The sequence below is a fragment of the Nipponia nippon genome, unplaced genomic scaffold, assembly GCF_047370975.1.
Source record: "Nipponia nippon isolate SJK-2023a ecotype South Korea unplaced genomic scaffold, ASM4737097v1 scaffold_3, whole genome shotgun sequence".
Classification (NCBI taxonomy): Eukaryota; Metazoa; Chordata; class Aves; order Pelecaniformes; family Threskiornithidae; genus Nipponia; species Nipponia nippon.
In genome coordinates this window covers 40645314-40665513 of record NW_028262347.1, presented here as the reverse complement: position 1 = coordinate 40665513, position 20200 = coordinate 40645314, and the positions used below count along the sequence as shown (strand labels likewise).

The 20200-nt window shown below is 41.6% G+C and overlaps 1 protein-coding gene across 3 annotated transcripts in view; it reads left to right on the top strand.

Moving 5' to 3' along the window:
• The window catches only part of TSPAN8 (tetraspanin 8), a 31863-nt gene extending 19592 nt beyond the window's left edge, over positions 1-12271 (top strand). For all 3 annotated transcript variants that reach the window (XM_087766537.1, XM_087766538.1, XM_009463191.2), the window contains 7 exons: positions 1715-1777; positions 4474-4602; positions 5235-5309; positions 5395-5502; positions 7202-7351; positions 9390-9473; positions 12065-12271. In XM_087766537.1, coding sequence (XP_087622663.1) covers positions 1715-1777; positions 4474-4602; positions 5235-5309; positions 5395-5502; positions 7202-7351; positions 9390-9473; positions 12065-12118 — 663 coding nt within the window. In that variant the 3' untranslated portion in view covers positions 12119-12271. The remainder of the gene's footprint in view (positions 1-1714; positions 1778-4473; positions 4603-5234; positions 5310-5394; positions 5503-7201; positions 7352-9389; positions 9474-12064) is intronic.
• Positions 12272-20200: the final 7929 nt, after the last annotated feature.

Here is a 20200-nt window from a genome sequence, read left to right as displayed (position 1 = left end):
AAAATAAAAAGAAACAAAACATAAAGATTTTACTGAAATGGAGCATTTTTTATCAGCCTGAACCAACTGCATTTTTATAATTGAAATATATACACCTTACTAAAAATTTTGATTTGTAAATGATGTTTCTTTTTTGAATGAAGGAAATAAATATTGTAGCATTCCCATCTGATTGGTAAGTTCCTGTACATTCAGCTAAATTTATTTCTACTACTGTGCTGTATTTTTCCGGGAGGTCCTATGTAACAAATAAGGCAGTGGGCCAAATTCTGTTTGGATTTGTAGCAATAGCTGCTTCAGTGGAAATTTTCACATTAGTGAGCCCCTGTTGTCTGGTGCATAGCCACACAGCTCGCATAGTGCTGCTGAACAAGACACAAATATAGAGTCATATGATACTATCAGTTTCTAGGCGGATTCAGTGGGATTCAGAAGGTTTCAGTAGGGAGTTCTAGTTAAATTTGATAACATGATATAGCTGTCATCGATTGTACAACTTTCCTTTTCATGTTTAAAATGTACTTACAGGAGCTTGACTTAGAGCAGGAAAATGTGTGGTACGCATGTCTGAGTGCTGGCTCTGTTCCATATTAAATAATCTGCTAAAGTCGTTATGGTCTTTGATGCTGAATATTATATGAAACCTTTTGCGGGGAAAGTATTTTTTAAGAAAAATTATCTAAAACATATAAAAATAGCTCTTTTAATTTTAAAAGGTTAGGAACAGTCCCAGTCTTCATGGGAAGCTCATAACAACATTTCAGGGCCATTTGTGGCTTGAGCACTAATGGCATAGAGGAAGATAAGTCTAAATCTGACTAGTCTCTGGTTCTCAGTGATTTCTCTTTCCTACCAGTTGGCTCAGTAAGCACAATCCTTACACCTGATTAGCCTCTTAATTACCTGTCTCCAACACTTAATAAAGAGATATTCTGTGTAAGAATCGTCACGGACAAGTTTAGGAATAGGGTGACTGGCGCATAGTGGAATGGTACCAACGATCAACTAAACAGGAGCACGACTAGTGATTAGGGAACATGTCTGGACCTGGGATTCATCTGCCCTGACTTCAACATCTTAAAGCAAGTCATCCCGGTCTAACTTTCACATGTACATGACTGAGTATGGTTGTTTTCTGTAAAAATGTAACGGAAATAATAACTACAGGCATTTTATAGGAGGAATATTCTAAGGATTGGAGATGGCCAGGTATGGTTGCAATACAAACAGCACAAAGACTGCTGTTTATTTAGAACATTTCCTGATAGTTTTACTATAGAGAGTATGTCTCTAGATGTGTCCTGAATAATTCTAGAAACAACATTTATACAAACATCCTTTATCAAATCTCATGTGTTTCCATTATACAAGAAATAATGTTCTTTACAGCCATGTTATATACGTACAATAGCAATTTATATTCCTCTCTCATCTGACAGAATATTTCTGTGTGCTTCCCAACCACATGTATAAATCATCAAGGAAATGTGGAGTCCTAGGAGGTAGAAATATCAGGGATTGGATGCATAACTGAAGACTTAACTATGAAGTTTCCTGGATGTGAATCAATGTTCTACACTCCAGCAATTCATGTTTCTTTCACTTTGCCAGACAAGTGATTTCAGAATTTTGGCCAGCATCTGGTGTAATTTGGATGCTGAACTTTAATCTAAAATTGCTGATCTTTCTAAACATTCTTTATTTTCTCCTGCAGGTGTGTGGTTCCGTTATTTTGGGAGTCTCTGTATGGATACGTGTTAGCAAAAACGCTCAGCAGGTAAATGCATGCAGTCATACCAGAACCACTTAAATGTGGAAGCTACTGCACACACTTTCATTTCCCATCTTCATTTCCACAAATTTGTTATGTTTTTGTTGAGGTGGTTTGTGTGGCTAAAGATTAATGCATTTTATGATGTTTAAGATTAAACAAGATGGTGCAGGTAGTCAGATAAAGTGATTGACATAAGCATAGACATGTGACTACAAGAAGTGTCTTCTAGTGTTATTAATGTAGGTTCTTGCAGACGCACACTGATTTCTGCTGGAAAACATGTGTCTCTCTCTCCTCTAATGAAAACTAATGATGGTTTTGTTATTGATTTCAGTGTTAGAGAGAATAATGAGGAGCCATGCGGCTCCTAGAATTTTCAATGTCTTTTCCTATTAAAACACTATAGTCATGTATATTCCTAGGGTTACTTCGATATGTTTGTAGGGAATATTTTTACCTTTCTCACTGTCTTCAATAACACAATTCTTATTTCCCCAGTAAATGCAACTTTGAAAGGCAGCAAGGATTTTTCCCTTCTATTTTCAGTGGCTCCTTAAAAACACATTATCCTGTTCCCCTCATATTTATATAGAAAGAGTTTTAGAGACCCAAAAATCCTTACTTGGGATTAAAATGGGCTAACAGCCCTCCTGGAGGGGAGGAGAAAGCCCCTGAGTTCCCCTCCTGGATTTTGTCTGGGTTATTAAATTACTTCAGGTTTTATGACTTTCCTTTTCTGCAAAGCCAGGGAAAATACAATTTTGAGGAGCCCTTGATCTTGCAGACACGCAGCAGAGGCTGGTCCTGTTGGTGCAAAGGCTCTTTGGCCCTGTGGGTCCAGCCAACCTTTTGCCAAGCGTGTTCCCAGTGGCACTGCCCTCTGATTCACAGTAGGTTTTCTGCCAGCCTTGAGTGAAGCTGATTTCACAGCTCATAGCTGCTTCTCTGAAAGGCACTGTGCAATCTTCGTATGTTGGTGCTTTGTTATACTAACGGGAAGAACAATCTGACTCCAAGGTTTAAGCATTATATTTCTTCTTGTGAATTTGGGCCATAGAAATGTAAATGAATTTGAAAATTTAATTTGCATGCTTCTATTTCCAAAAAGGCTTTCTGGCCATAGAAGTGAAAAAATGGCCAGGTGTGACATTTTTTTCAGCTTTCAGATCAAGCCTTTAATATAGATTAAGTTGCAAATCTTCAGATCACTCACCTGCTGCTCTACCGCAGTCCGTCAGTTAAGAACGATAATTTTTAAGTCAGTATTTTCCCATCTGGAAATAAAAAGATGGTGGAGATAAGAAGATAGCTTTATATATTTCTTGCCATTTGGCTGATGACGCTGTTGCCCTTAGCCAATCCCAGATGTCTCATGTCTGGCAGAGGATGGATGCAACAGAACTCAGTCCACGATGATGTTGTGCCATGGGGTAAATTAGGTCATGGTGTAGAGCTCTGCCGTTCTCTGCTGTGGAAGAGGAAGAATGACAACTTTCACTCCTCAATCAACATTTTACAAGAAGCTAAAATTGCCATACTTGCTAGCTGACCATCTCTAGTATGATGGCTCAGATGGTACAGTGGAGCTTGGAAAACCGTAACCACTATTATCCTTTCTTATTTTTTTGAGAGATTTCCTATTCAGAAAAGCATACTTAAGTGTGTCCCAAACCGGTTTCCTGCAGCGACATTTAGTACTCCCCAAAAACTGTGAATTCAGAGTAGGGACCAAAATTGAAAGCATTTTCTCACATTTTTGCCTGTAGGCAGGCAAAGTTCCCATTCAAAACCAATGCATGTTTTGCCCGAGTAATAATTGAGCAGACCATAAGGATTTGGCTGTAGATGAATAGAGCTTTCTAAGAATAAATAACAGGAGGTTCAGTCCAACTTGGAAGGGGAAAGAACAACACATTCTTCAAATTATACTTGTCTATATACCTTTGCAATTTCCATCAGAAGATAAATGTGACAACTTCCAGACATTTTTGCTAGTCTTGGCACCAGCCACACTAGAAAATATTCTTTGAACATTTTTCTCTATTTTGGCCTTTGGCCTTTGCCAGTCCTGTGGGAACTGAATAATTTGATATTTAATAATATTGAGGTATATGAATTGTTTAGTTGAATGTCCCACACATCAAAATACAGTCCTCATCTCTGAGGGTAATATTAGAGATCATGCCTAAAAAAAGAAAAAGTAAGCTGCTTTGGACAATGCATCTAACTATTTCTCTAGTATATCCAGCATCGCTCTGAGAAGTGTTCTCTCAGGAACAGCCACAGAGTACGTTCCTGGCCTTCTAATGACAAACCGAGGTTTTGTTTCTTTAACATTTGGTTAATGTAGGAGAGATTTCATGATAATCGATTTTGCTACTTCCAGTAAAAAGAAAGATTCATCGACTGAAAACTAGCTGAAAGCCACTTTAAAGACAAGAGATCTTTATTTACTCTGTAAAGTTGACTTTCATCTTGTGCAGAGACAAAGACTGTGAAAAGCCAGGTTCTACTGAGCTGCCCAACAAAATGTTTAAGAACGGGGCACTAGAGGTTTGTTTATTTCTGGATCAGAATTTCTGCATGGTTGCTAATCTGTATATTTATTAGTTATGAAGTGCTTCTCTTGTTTTGGGGGATACAGATGTTTTTAGGAAGAGCTTCTTGTAGCTGAAAGATTTTTTCCCCTCTCTTTTCAGGAGTTGGAGATAGACAACAGCCTGTTTGCAGGGGTTGATCTGCTGATAGCCGTGGGCTCCATCATTATGGTCCTTGGGTTTCTGGGGTGCTGTGGTGCCATAAAGGAGAGCCGGTGCATGCTGCTGTTGGTAAGAAAGAAAAGCATTTGGCTACCTTTAACAGGCCACAGCTACATTTGATGGATAAGGTCCTTGCAAGTAGTATCAAATGAGGATGGGGGCCTTTTTGTTTAACCAAATGCTTGATTATGATCATGTATTTTCATTGCTTACCTTGTGCTTGAGCCCCTTCTGAATTCTACTGCAGAAAAAATGATCGGTGGTCTCATCAACAAGAAGACAGGGTGCAGAGAGCCCCAAGCATGTCACTAGCTTTTTTTCCATCCAACCATCACCAAAGTTCCTTCCACCAGTCCTCCCCCACTACCTATCCCATTTAACTTCATAAATTCCCAGTTGCTCCTTTGCTGGTCCTCCTAGAACATTCTCCCTGTCCTCCTGCCCAACACCTCTCACCTACACACGGCCCATCATGCTACTGCTCTGGTGTGCACCTTGTTTTGATCACCATCTGAGAACACTCCATCTCAAGCACCCCCTTTGCCAAAGAAGGAATAACTGGAGGAGCTCTGACTGGAACTTCAGTTCATTCTACCTTCATGGTTATTCAAGCACATGAAGGCTTAACATTCACTTAGAAGAAATCATATCATCTTGGTCAAAAGTACTATAGTTTTCTCCCCCTTTTGTTTTCTTCCTAGTTTTTTATTGGACTGCTTCTGATCCTGATCCTTCAGATCACAGGAGGTATTTTAGGAGCTGTGTACCGATCTCAGGTACAGTATTATTCTGCATTTTCATTGATGTCTTCCCAGCGTTTTGTTTCTACCCCGAAAACTAACAAAATATTTGGACTTGCAGATTGAAACATCGCTTAACAAGACTCTCCAGGCGAGTGTGAATTCATTGCAAAGCTCTACAGAAGAATCTAAAGCGTTTCAAGAGAAGTTCCAGAAGTTTGAGAGAATGGTAATTAAAATGTAACAAAGGGCAGGGGCTGTTGCTATCTGTTCCATCTCTAGCATTTGTCTGTGCTTCATTTTATGGCTATTCTGCCATAGATTTGAATTTCATTCCCTGGGGATGGGGAAGGGTCTGGCTTAAATGCAAGTTAAAACACTACGCAAGGGGCTTCTGCTCTCTTGACATGACATGGGCTTGCTGTGATGATTTCTTTGTGCAATAGTGTTTATAAGAGCAATGGAGCAAGGACACAAAACACCCAAGTGAGACTGCCAGTTAGCTAAGCTCTTTCATGATAAGGCCGCCTGCTCCTTTGTTACAGCTTTCCCTTCTGAAGGGACGTTTCTCCTCCACTGCATCTCAGCTAAGAACTATCCAGTACTCTTAAGGCAAGATAACCCCAGTGATAAGGAAAAATTCAGGAGTGCATTTCATTGGGAATATCCTATTGCTATGAAGTCATTAAATGCCATACTTTGCTGTGCAAGAAGGGGGAAGAAAATATGATAAAAGGAAGGTTTGTTTTCACTGTGCTTATATTTATCCTGGCTTCCCCCACCTGCAGGACCTCAGAAGGTGGACACTTAGTGCCAGCTTGCTCCTGGGTATCACACAGAGAATACCCTTGAATCTCACTGGTATCATTGATGGTGTACACCCCTACCCCTCCCACTAGTACCTGTGTCTATACATTGACAGAGTGCCTGCTGTTATTTTTTTTTTAGTCCCCAATGGGTGATGACTTTGATGGGTAGGCTTAAAGAATTCCTATACTTTTAAAGGCCACTGGTGTGAAAGAAAGGGAAGTGAGAAACAATATTTGGGTGGCTTATGTTACTTCTACTTCTTCCCCATTCCACCTCCAGCCTGTTGTCTGCCTCTGAGCCAGCTTATTTCTTCTGATATAATAAGCAGCTCCCTGGAGAGATGATTGAAGGGTGAGCAAAATGAAAAAAATCCCGTAATTACTGCATTAATTTTTAAATAGACCAGGATTGCTTTATTATGTCCCACGGCCTTTGCTTTTATGTGAAATTATGTGAACATTTCCAGCTGCTTTTTAAAAGAGGGAGGACCTCAAACCCAAGCCTGCACCCCTGAGCTTTAGTGGCTTGAATAAAGTGGAACATGAAGTGAAACTGCACCTGGTTTAGGTTTCACAAACCCCAAATGGAGCCCGGGCCTCCTCAGACCATTTCTAATTTAAAGTGCTAACCATCATTCAAGGTGGTTATTTTTCTAGATTTCAGAGTTTTATGTGCCTGAATTTTACATTTTCAGCCTGGCTTTTCAAGATATGAAATGTGGATGTTACAGGAGCTGTTACCTTCTGCGAGTATAACCTGCAGAAAGAAGACTTGATTCTCAAAAAATACTATACCCAGCGTTGTTCCATGTTCCAGTTCCATTCTGGCACTGACAATTACTAGCTTTATAGTATGTTAATGTTTTTTGAGCACTGTATACTGAAAATCTGCACTTTTTGCCTTTTTTTTTCTTTTTTTTTAAACTTGTGCACTTACATTCTTATAACTGGTATGGAAATGTAAAGGGCGTTTGAGACACCGGTTTGGGACAACCTCCACATGGGAAAAGCTGAAAGGAAATTTCTCCTTCACCGTTCCTCTCAGCTCCCTTGCCTACTCTCCTCAAACTGCAAATCACCACTTTTTTCCTCATCTCCCCATTTCCTCCTTTCTTGCAGAACGAGTGCTGTGGTTTGCTGAATGGACCTGCAGACTGGGGAAAAAATTTTAATAGTGGTACTGGTAGCAATAAAATCTGTCAGTGTCAACTAGAGGACCTATCACCAAACCGCTGCTTCATGTTTCAAGGCAGATACGTTTATAAAGAGGTAAGAAAAATATAATATTCCACTCTCTGTTCCAAAAGGACGTCTTAACCTGAGGTTGTCTTTGGTGACTGGCATAGTCAGTAGTTCTGTATCTTTCCAAAAAGGCAAAGCTGTGCCTTCTCTTCGTTAGCCAGAATTGCCCCGTGCCATCTGATAGGAAATTACTGTGCGTACCTGAAATATGCTGCTGCTTCCTCTTCTTGGGATGCCTCGATTTTAGCTGTGCACCTCAGCAGTCTGCATGGTTACTGTGGGTGAAAACTATTATGGCTTTGGGGTCAGGGTCAGAGCAGCACATCAGCTACCCTTTGGTTCTCATTCCTCCCTCAGAAGGTTGTGTTCCCACCCCGGCTCATTCTGGTGGTAGACATGTTGACTCAGAGGCTTTCAAAGGGCTAAGGGATATTGAAAAATGAACACATTAAATGCAAGACCTTTGGGGTTTTATAGTCCTTTAATAAAAAACCCCACAGTCATTTTGCAGGATCTGCTGGAAAGAAACCTTACATGTTGTAGGCTTCATGGCAGCATACTCAAGGTGTAATTTCCTACAAGTACAGCCTTTTGAAAAGCTTGTGGCAGTTAAGGCCATGTCTGGTGACAGGCAACAAGAAAGCATACTCAAAAATTGGTAGGTGGGCAGCATAGATCTCAATTAATTAATTACAAGATTTATCTGTCTCCTTATATGAAAATTTGGACTCCATGCATACAAAGAAAAATATGGAAAAAAGTGGAAAACTAGCACACGATACCTGCATTTTTAGTATGCTGGTAGTACAAAGCTTGCCAATCTGCACCTAGCACAAAGCAGATTTTAGCAAATGTCCAACTCTGGTTGTATACTTTTCTAAACGCATAGCTCCTCAGCCAGGTCCTGCCTGAACACTAATTTCCTCCCTGTGCAGTCCCACAGAAGCAAATACTGTTTTAAAGCAAGGGAACAGTCTGGTTAAGTAGAGGGTGCCAGAACCCAATCTGGAAATAAGATGTATACAAAGAGTCTGTTTTGGCCACATTTTAAGGTCTTCTTGGCCTCAGACAAACCCTCAAAGGACACATGAGAAGCCATCAGTGAAATTAGTGCAGGTGCAAGATATCGCTCACATGAACACACAGATTTCATGGTGGTGTTAGATGCTAGTAAAGGCATTCAACTCTTGTGATCCAGGAAAAAAGATTTGAAATTCAGTGCAGTTCTGAGTCAGCTTAAATCAGAGTGTTTTTAGAAGGACTAGAAGGAGAAGACCCATGTGTTTACAGTGAGGGAGGAAATATGGTGAAAGAATATAACTATATCTGGGGAGAAAGCAGTTGTAGTGTTGGAACGGTACCATAGTTTTGATGGATTTAAGCCGTACTTGGCTTTCCCTACAGTTTGCAAAAGGAGTATTGTCAATGCCTGGAGAAGATGTAGTCATTATAAGAACAGATGTATGCATTTATTAAAAAGGAGAGTAGCTCTGCATAGAACTTCAGATACGATCACTCTCTTCAGCCCAGCCGCAGCCCAAGACCACCAAACATTTGTCAAAATTAATATTTAAGTTAGGTTTTATATCCAAATATTGATAGTTGAGCCCGATTCTAATAATAGGCTTTGAAGTTTCAAATCCAAAGATCAGATTAGCAGGAAACTGAAGTTCTCTTTCAGATCTGGTCATTGCTGTGTTGACTCTTTCCTAGTAGTGACTGATTATCAAGTCAAAGTAAGAATAAATGCTTCTTTCCTTGTCAACTGAATATCATGCAAACATTAGGCATTACAACCGCATGTCTTCATTTGAAATCGTACCATTTTATGGTACTAAATTCATCTTCATATTTGGGAAGGCAAAGACTAGATATCCTTCTAACAAGACGCATATAGCTGTGTTCTTTGTTAGCAACAAGCCAGAGTAAATTCAAATAGCCTTTCTTTAACAGAGAAAGAAAGAAGGAGAGAGAGTGTGAGAGGAGTTATTTTAGAGGGTGCATTCCTAATAACCTTAGGATAATATTGCTTACCTGTAATTAATCATTTTGTCTTATTTTTCAGCCTTGTGGAAATGTGATTGCCGATTACCTTAAAGACCATCTGCTGATAATTATGGGGATCGCCTTTGGACTGGCCATTATCGAGGTACCAGTATACACCATTAAAATATTTAGTAGCTGACAAGCAGTATGTTCTACTTAGAAATTACATTGGGAATGGGATTAAAACACCTGGCTTGCTCAATTAGTAGGCAAGGGGAAACCACCTCTCACCTTAGCTATAATCTTACCGTTGTTTCATATAAACAGTATATGGCTGCTGAGCTGAGAACTTCAGGTGGGATCAGACCACCCTGCTGCCTGTATAAGTGTAGAAGTGTATCACGTGGCACTTTTTCCGCAAAGATTTGACGGTTCTGGAGCCGGGCTGTGCCTTGACAGCGAGCCCTGTGGACAGAGGGGTGTGTGGATACCCAGCCCCAGGAAGACACAAGGCAGAATAGCCAGTCTTTTCTTCACTCTCCTTTGCTTGAGGAAAAAGTCTTAAGAAAACTTAGCCCCTAAACTGCATATTCTTATCACGGAGAAATTATGATACAAAATTATTACTCCGAGGGCATAATTTAGGCATCAAGGTGGTGCGTGAATGTGCCTGAGTGCACACCTGCTGTGCTGCTCCATATATTCCTGTGTGTAAAAAAAAACAGAGTATGTAAGCTCTTTATTTTAATTGCTTCATCATACGCTGAAGAATAACATGCAAAATTTTCTCCAAAGAGAGGAGAAAAAACAGTGAGGTTATCCAGTCAGCTACTTGATGAATGATAGGCTTTGATTAGGAGAAAATGACAAAGAAACAGGGGATTTCATCATGTTGCTTTCTTCGGTCATTTTCTTTCTTTTCACTATTCCTCTGTGGCTTCCCTCCTCCCCTGCCCCCCGCCGATGGATGTTTGAGGGAAAAGCAGAAATGACGAAGATTGCTGTGCAGAGTTCAGTCTGTTATTCTGAGTGAAAACTTCTTAACGTCATTGGCAGAGGATTGCTCCTCGTGGTAGAAGAGTGGGCAAGAGCCCCAACTCAAAAATACATTTCCAGGAAAATAATAGTAAGCGGGGAAGAGTTACACAGCTGCAGCGCTGGGAGAGGACAGGCCACTAACTTCTTACTCGGCACAGGCTTCATGGTATTTAAGGTGCTAAATGTGGGGGGTCAGGTCTCCCACCTATATGTAGACTTTGGGGGGAAAATAGGTGAAATACACCAATATTAAAAGGCCTTTAAAATATAATAGAAGTGTAAAATTGCATCTGTATCCTGAAGGTAAGTTATAAGTCACTTTGCTCTAGTTACTGCAGTTATGTGAGTTGTAGCCTTTAGTTCATTGGCCATCGTTCTTCCCTGTTCTCCAGTTGGCATTTTTCTGTGGTGGCTGCCTCTCCCAACCATAAAAGGATTAGAAAACGTCATGAATAAACAATATGAGCCTCAGCTGGTACAAATTGTCAGCTGGCAATTTACACTTGATAAACATTTAACCTTTCCAAAGATATTAACATATCATGACTTCTCAAGTGATTGCAAATCAAAGGCCACATGCTTAACTGTCCCTCTGCTCTGGAAAAACCCAGATTAAAAGAAGCAGGCAAGGAAAAGTGCTCTTCCCTAGCGTTCCCCCCTCTGCCTGCTCCATTATGCCACTTGTGGGCTGTTAATAGTTTCAGCTCACCCTGTTAGTGGAAATGATACCTAGAAGAAGGGCCCAGTTTCACTTGGGCACAAGTGAAAATGCGGGCATGGTATGTCAGGGAAGCCCTGCCAGCTTATTCCAGCTGTGAGTTCATCCCCTCATCTTAGCTGTATCCCCATGTTCTGTACACTCTCCACTGTCTCTTCCTTAAAGAAATGAAGCATCCTGGTGTTCATGGCTTCATAAATGTCACTTGGATACTTTCCACTTTTGTGGAACACCTTCACAGACTGGTTAATTTTAAATTCAGAAGGAAACTTTCTGATCTTCTGATCTCTCCAGCTGTCTGTCACAGGCTGTGGAATTTCACCCAGTAATTCCCACTACAGAAGGTGACCCTACGGAATTTTACATTTCAAGCAACAGCTTCTTTAGTGGACTCAGTGTTTCTATCCCAAATCTATTACTGATGAATATAAAATAATTGTTGCATGATCATTTGCCACTCAAAACAGCTGGGTATGTGTATAGACACATATACATATACTCACGTATGCCTTTATATATATATTTACATAAAAGAGAGTGACAGTGGAAAAGAAGAGAGATTTTAAAGGGAAACAATCCTTAGAATACGCAATGGAATCAGAAAGTTCCCCCAACTTTCTTAGAAAATAAAAGATTGAATTTTTGTCTGAATTTCTTAAACTTCTCTATATATGCTGCTCCATTGCAGCTAACAACTCCATTTTAAACCCCCAGAGTTACAGGGTTCCCCATCCACAGAGGCAATCCATCTTTTAAACAAATGAAAGCTTTCCATCATGTCTGCAGTCTTACCTGTGGTACATACTGATTTCATTAAAATGGCTATATTCTAGAGTCATGTTCTTTAAGAATTACATTGGAAAAGATCTTCTGTATAGCAGATTTAGCCTGCATGTAAATCCAAGACATTTGCAAACAAAATGTTCCCACTGTGTATTGGCTGTATCCTGGGATTTCCAGGACTGCCAAGTAATACCAGAAATGTCTTTATTTTCCAGATTCTCGGTATGGGGTTTTCTATGAGCCTCTACTGCCAGATCCAGAAAAAATGAAACCATCGAAGTGTCAGAATGATGTCACCAGCCAAATCAAAACCTTTGTAGATAGAAGGATATTTGGCTTGGCACATTCAGATAAATATAGGCATGTCCCAGGCAGCTGTTCTGATGAAAATGGCAGCCCTTGTGCACATGGATGCTTCACAATTTGCAAAATTACCTCCTTATAATTCATAAGATTTAATGATGTGAATGTGAATTTTTATTTGCAATAAATGTCTTTGTTTCTGTTTCTGAGGAGTTTATTTTGTCTGAAGATAGCATCTACGTCGTGTTGAGATTCCAAGTTCACCATGCAGTGTGTCCACATGGGTGTTAGGCCACCCGTAGCAGAGTCACCGTAAACAGCTGCAAACGATCTTGCGGTGGTTGACTGCTCTGAGGAATCACGCGCCCCCAGGCAGCTTTGCTTGTGGGGCAGGGTGTTTTCATTACGAGTGTCGCAGGTCAGTTTGACGTTCGATATAGTATATACGGGCAGGGTTCTGTTACTTGTGAGAAGCACAGGGACTAACTTCTATCCAAATAGGAAAGCCACATTTCCCTTCAGGGACGTTTAAATCAATATCCTGGCAGCTGGGATGGTCACTCTCAGGCCCAAATGATGCTTAGATTGCATACGGGAGTTGGATTTAGTGGCACGTGTTTTGCAAATATGCATGAAGGGTCAAATCCAAGCCCATGTGGAGGCACGATGTACACAAAAGTCATGCGGGTGAGACTTCACTCAGAGTGTCAGCCCCATGGAGCCGTTGGCCCCTGCCCCAGCGATGCTGCAGCAAGGCCAGTCTCCAGTTCCCCACAGCCCTGCCCTGCTTGGCCATGGGGTCCCACCAAGCTGGGTCCACCCATGGGCCCATGTCCTGGCCTGGCCTCAGCCCATCCTGTCCCCCAGGGAGATGCCTGATGCCCAGGGCTGGGGCTGCCCCAGTGCCCCCCAGCTGCCCTGCTCCTGGCTAGGGCAGTGGGATGGACCCTGGCTGGCAGGCATCCAGAGAGCTGCTGGCCCAGGTGGCTCCCTGACAGAAAGTAAATGGCATCAGGGAGCGTATTTTTTAAAGGTATGAAGATGTCTAACGATGCCCACAGGGATCTGCTGAGGTTTTCCACAGCATGCCGATGGCCTCACTGCTGTGTGTTGGGGGCTAGCTGTTTTCAGCAGTCCTGCTGGGCCCCCATCTTCATCTTCAGGAGCAACTTCAGACAGCTGCTCTTAAGAGAGAACCACATACCATGCTGTTCTACTTTAAGACCCCTCAGGTGCCCACGGCTGTCTCAAAGCGCACCCAGACTGCTCCCATCTTGACAGAGCCGTGCAACTGTTGCTTATAAATACATTAACAGTTTTCCTTGAGCAGAGACCTTTGCCCATGCCTTACCCTGACAGGATTGCATTCAGGTAAAATTCACCTGCAGCAACCACTTTCTTTTAAAACACATCCAGAGGAAAAATTTCTGTCCTGTTGCCCACCCTTTCCCTAGCACTCAGACCACTAGGCAGTGAGAGCTGCTTTCAGAAATTTGTGTCTCCAAGGAAAGTCATCTAGCTACCAGACAGTTCTGGCCCTTGCCCTTCCCTCTGCTGAACCTCAGAAACTATGCCAGAATTCAAACTTCAAATTCAAAATTCAACTTTGGTGGACCAGAGAAAAAGCATAACCCCATAACCCAGCTGTACTCACTGGAAGGAGAAACGCTGGCTTCTGGTTCCTCCTCCCCCCCCGACTGTTTTTTTCTGTGCATATCTTACCTGTGATTTGAAATCCTGAGAGCTGACCCTGAATCACTGAGATCATGGGTTGGCTGTTGGACTCTTGGATAACCACTGCAGAAAAAATTGGGAGCAGAGGGGCAAAACGCAGAGAGAATTGCATCTTCCTTCTTATCCTTCCTATGAGAAGGAATGTTCTCCTCTTTGAACAAAGGACCAGAAGGTCTCCCATAAAGAGGGGGCTCAGAGCTACGGATGTCTAATTGATGGACATGAAGGGAAAATTACAGCTCACCCTTGCTACCAGAACTAGGTAGCGTCAGGCAGCTGTAAACTTGAGTATTACTGCTAGGGATTTGTGATGAACATTGACATGAGTTTGGCACAATATACACTAGCTTGGACACCAATCCAATCCCGTATCTACTCTAGGGGAGACAGATGTATAAAAGCAAGGTGTTCATATATGTAAATTTTGGTTGTCTACAGCCTGGTATGCTGGTTTGGGCTGGGATAGAGTTAATTTTCTTCACAGTAGCTAGTATGGGGCTATGTTTTGGATTTGTGCTGGAAACAGTGTTGATAATACAGGGATGTTTCAGTTATTGCTGAGCAGTGCTCACACAGGGTCAAGGCCTGTTCTGCTCCTCATACCGCCCCTGCCAGTGAGCAGGCTGGGGGCGTACAAGAAGTTGGGAGGGGACACAGCTGGGACAGCTGATCTCAACTGACCAAAGGGATATTCTGTACCATATGACGTCATGTTCAGCAATAAAACTAGGGGGAAGGTTGGCGGGGGGGCCACTGCTCGGGGACTGGCTGGGCATCAGTCGTTTGGCGGTGAGCAATTGTTTTCATTTGCATCACTTGTTTTTCTTGGGTTTTATTTCTCTCTCTTTGTTATTTTCCTTTTCATTACAAATTGTTGTTACTATTATTATTATCATCATCATTATTTTATTTTATTTCAGTTATTAAACTGTTTTTATCTCAACCTATGAGTTTTCTCACTTTTACTCTCCCGATTCTCTTCCCCCACCCCACTGCGGGAGGAGTGAGCAAGTGGCTGTGTGGTGCTTAGTTGCCGGCTGGGGTTAAACCACGGCAGTCCTTTTTTGGCACCCAATGTGGGGCTTGAAGGGCTTGAGATAATGACAGATTTGATTGGAATGTGCTAGATTGAATTTATAGCTCTTATTGCTGTTTGGTTATTAATCAGCAGGCTCCTGTGCTTGTCACGGGGCTTTCTTGCCTTACTGTATATTAGATTCAAGTACTCGTTAGTGGCTGCTTTTTGCTTTTGCTGCTTGCTGTACTGCTTGTCATCTTACAAGTGCCTGGGAACATTTTGGTACCAGCAGTGGCCATGTGCCTGTGCTGGCAGATGCTCAGAGCATCGCTGCTGTTTCTGTGCGGCTGTATTGGACAGGCTGGAACTCCAGCGTGAACTCAAGTTGAAGGGACTGTGACCTGTGGATCAGTCCATGCGGGAGCAGGACACCCTGAAGCATCTGTGGCCATGAATAAGTCCACATCAGAGCAGGTACATCTTGAAGCGTCTGTGACCATGGTTATGTCTGTGCTGCAACAGGTATACCTCTGAAGGGATTGTGTCCTGTCCTACAGTCATAGTAGCATATAATCATAGTATTTCAATGTTTTGGATACAGGTCGCAAAATATCCTCCTTTTGCGTCAACATAATGATGTAGAGACTTTTTGGTTAAAACTGTGGTGCCATTAAAATCAACAGCAAAATGTCTTCAGTGAGGAACTTTGACACAAGAGTTTCATCTGGAGCAAGGTGAATAGTTTCTCTATTTATTTAGGCAATTTGTCTTTATTTCCTAATGCTCTAAGGAATAAAACTGAAGTACTATGATTATATGCTAGCATGACTGTTTAAATGGGATTGTATCAATGAAGTCATTCAGAATTATTACCTATTTGCTGCTGAAGTGGGTTTGCCTCTAAAACATGCCCATTGCCTTTGATGTTGCAAAACTTATTTACTTGTAATGTTCTGTAGGCTCCTGAAGTTTTCTCCTCCATTTTTCAATGGAAGCAGCAAAATACCAAGCATAAACCAAAGAGAAATCTGTCTGGATGGGATTCATCTGGCCATATGCAGAACTCTACAGAGTAGAAATTCATCTCATAGAATCACAGAATAGTTTGGGTTGGAAGGGACCTTTAAAGATCATCTAGTCCAACCCCCCCCACACCCCCCCCCCCCCATCTGAGCTACCTGTTTGGACTCCCCTTATAAACAATGAAGAGAAATAAGCACATGTAGGATTTGAGCCATCTCATTCTAAAACAGACGTCCAAAGAGGTTAGATGGGTCATTTGCATTGCAGATAGGTGAAGCTGGAGTGAATGAATCCCACCCTGCAATACTGAACTCTTAAAATTAATAGAAGCAGTGGTTAGTCAGGAAAAAGCATTAGTATGATATTCCATGAGGGTGTATTGATTATTCATTGATTCATTGACCTTTTTGCTCAGTCATAATCCAGCCTGCTGGGAAATGAGCCCTGCTTACTCCCTGGGCTGGTAGGATGAGATTCATCTGCTGTGCAGGAATGTCCCTCTCAGAGCCACGATGCTGTAACAGAGATCCCAGCACTTCATGGAGTCCTCTTCACATTCTTATCACAGGACGTTTTGAGTTAGCAATTGACTCAAAGTAACAACAGGACATTTTCCTGAGCCCGCATCCACTTTTTAATCATGATGTCTGGAATTGCTGAAATGGAATTTGACAATAAATCCTTGATAGAACAGTAAAACCATAAGGGTTTTCTTTTGTGGGGTGTTTGGGAAGATTGTTTTTGTTTTTTCACAACAATTTCATCCAAGGCTATGTTCCTCTCAATGTTACCCAATAAAATCAAGCATACAGAGGAAAGACGCATGGCCAAGACCTTAGTGCTTTGGAATAGCAAAGGGAGAAAAAACATATAATATAATCTTAAATACTATAAGAAAAGACTGGTAGGAAGAAAGACAATGCATCCCTGCCTTTGCTAGGGGAGCTGAATGCCAACTTAAAACCAAGTCTATTTAACACAAACTAGTGACCGATCATGTCAAAGCCAAACAACTATTTAATGGCAAGAGAGAAGACGTCACACCTGGGTCAAACTATCTCCAAAGAATGATTTGTTACACCATTTAGGGAATTTTGGGGGAATGTGTTATTCTCAGAAGGGATTGCATTTGGGGGAAAAATACAGCATGAATAGCAAAAAGAAAAAAAGGTATAGTTTATGGTAAAATATGAGTCAGTAAAGCAACATCAGGAATGCCATAAACAATGAAGGGAGCGTTAATAAGTCCGTTACTGGAAACAAAAAAACAATGAAGAAAAAGACAGAGGCAGATAGACAAACAAAAAAAGAAATCTGATTTTGAAAGATGAAAGAAGAATGAAGGAAAACAGGACAGGTTATTCTGAAAGAAAAAAGAATAAAAATATTGAGCTTATCAAGATCCAAGGGTTTGCTGCACTCAGCTCAGCGTGAGGGAAATTTTGGCCCCGATCCACCTTTGTGTCCTGGCTGTCATGTTGAAAGCCAGTTCAACCTGTTCATGCAATGCCGAATCTGCCCCAAATTTGGCTGGCTGTCAGGGCCCCTGCGAAGCCAGTGTTGCAGCTGGGGCTCATCAGAGCAGAGCTGGTAGCCAAAGGGTGCCCCAAGAGACAGCTCTGTACGGCCCCCAGGGATGCCTGGAGAATGAGCCAGAGGAGCTGGAACCGCTGGCTTCCCCTCTGGGAAGGACACCAGGGCACTGCAGATCTGGCCCAAGTATGTTTAGAGACATGATTAAGTGAGGCAGCAGGGTTTATTTCTAAATTAAGATGGAGGATTATCAGTTTAAATTCTGAAATAGGATTGAAACCACAAAATTAAAAGCCAGTTCTTTGGCTCTGCTCTAGGACCTGTCCTAACTGCTTAGCCAAAGGTTTTCTGGCATGGGAGAAAACTCAGCTGATTTAGGCTGGATTCAACCCTCCTCAGTTGAGGGGATATTTGACTTTGGGTTGTTTGGGTCAGCCAGTTATAGAGAAAATACCTAATGCTGCTCCAGGCCAGAACCAAAACCCCACAAAGGTTCAGGCTGGGGAAGCTGCCTGGACACTGCTTGTCCAGGAGGGAACTGGGCTGTGTCGATCTGGGGAAATGTTACATTAGGTCCTCAATTAGGGACCAAAGGGAGGCTTGGATCTCTTCTGGCTTTATCCATGGCAATTTGATTATTCTTGATAATTACATATCAAGAAAGCTGGCAGGTTTTCTCCCCACCCCGTCAATAGCAATATTCTCATCCTTGCACTGAAGGGCTCTCTTTTTGTGCAGTGGTTTGGATTAAATTGCTTTCTGTTCTTTTCAAGTCTTTCTTTTTTGAACTGTAAGCTGACCCTCGGTGTATTTTGCAAAATGCTGAGCCTGCTTGTGTTTCCTGGGGAGGCAGAGGGGTGATGTCATTCACCACTTGATAGGGTTGAATCCTTTATCTATCTGAACTTGGACACTGGGGAGGAATGGGAAAATCGCACCTCTCCCTTTCTGTCTGAAATCCACTTACAAATTCTTTTTCCTTCTAGAGAATAACAAGTCTCCACAGCAATATCCCCTTACCCCTAGATTTTATAAAATTTGCTCGAGCAGTCCAGAATTCCTTAAAAGACAGGAACCAGAGAACTGGAAAAGGCATGAAGCAATAAGAGGCAAGAGAGGTCCTTGGGCAGTAAGAGGGATAAGAGACATATAATATTCTTCCTTCCCAACCTGTGAGGAGCTCAAATTCAGCTAGTATAATTCATCAGAGAGACTCCAGTTTCTTCATCTACATTAACCTGTGCAAGATTGGAAAAGACTGTTGGGCCCATTTTTTCATGAAAAAATGAACTAAACTGTGCTAATGGACTTGCACACACAAGGCAATGGAGGAAACTGGTAAGAAAACCAGGCACTGAATATGGACAAAGCCAAGTGCTCTCTCAGACAGCTCCATAAAACAGTCTCAAGGCATTTCAGCGTACCAGCTCTTTACACTGAAAGACTGTGATCTTGCTAACGTAAGGAGGTTAATTAGTGGAGTGGGTTCCAGAGATTGTATTAAAAGGCCCAAAGTGTCAGTAGTTTCACATCTGTTACTAAATGAACGTAATGTGTTCCTAAGCTGTTTCAAACTGTGCTTTTGTGGTGTTAGTTATCTAAAAGATTTGCCAGATCAGCTAAACCCAGGTTGATAAATGAATACTGACTATTTTGTTGCTGTAATGCATTTTCTTGCTAAAGTTTCGGCTGAACATATTACTTCATTGTAATACAAATGTTTCCTAAACTCCATTTTATTATATTCATTAATTAAATCAGCAGCTACACTCTGAACCATTAAATCTATCATTACTCAACTTGACATTAAGTTCTTTATTATTACAGTTAATTCAGACCAGGAAAGATCTTTTGTAAATTTGATTCTGTTGGGGATGAGAAAGGAATTGAATGTCCTTACTACTGTCTCTGTTAAAAAATCATCTTTTAGAATGTATTGGGTTTTGTTCAAAAAATGTTTGTCAAAACCATCTTTGACTAAGGCTTAGTGTCTGTATCATTGATTACCAGTATATTAAGAGTAACAAATATTAGAAGTGGAGCCATGGAAATGAATGTTGGCGGTTCATCAGGGCCTCCATTATTTATTTCTGTTCCCTGCCTGTCTACTGCTGTAAATACTGTTGAGATTCTCTGGCATAGGATTAAAATAGACTCTTTCAAGAAAAGCAGTGACTGAGGAAATTGTTTAATAAAAAGTATATAGTAATGGTGTGAGTAGGAATAGGAATGAATATACCAAAGAAATACACCAGCACCGCGTTACTGCGTAGGAAGCTAATTGCAATCACTTCTCCCATTGCTGTAGCAAAGGAGTTGGGAGCACGCTGCCTCAATACCCGGGCTATTGCAGTTCCGTGTATGTTTACAGACAGGCAAACAGATGGGGTGGGGAGTAAGAGTCATGTGGCAACAAGGCTCAGAACATCAGAAAAGGACGTGAATGAGAACGTCATACCTAATTGCAACTGGGAGAGGAATTCAGGAAGCCAGAATGTGAATTACAGGAACCGGAATGTGATCGGAGCGACAGGACAGAAGTTTACAACCCAACCTGATGGATCCCTGGAGCCTCTTGCAAACTGATCAAGGATGGGACTGTTTGTCAGCACAAATGAGAAATTACAGACTACTGAACACAACGGAGTGTGCTGAAATGGGAAGGAAATGAGGGCTTGTTTTATAGTGGTTCGATTTCAAAAATGTCCTCTGCTCTAAGACACATTCCAGATTCTGAAAG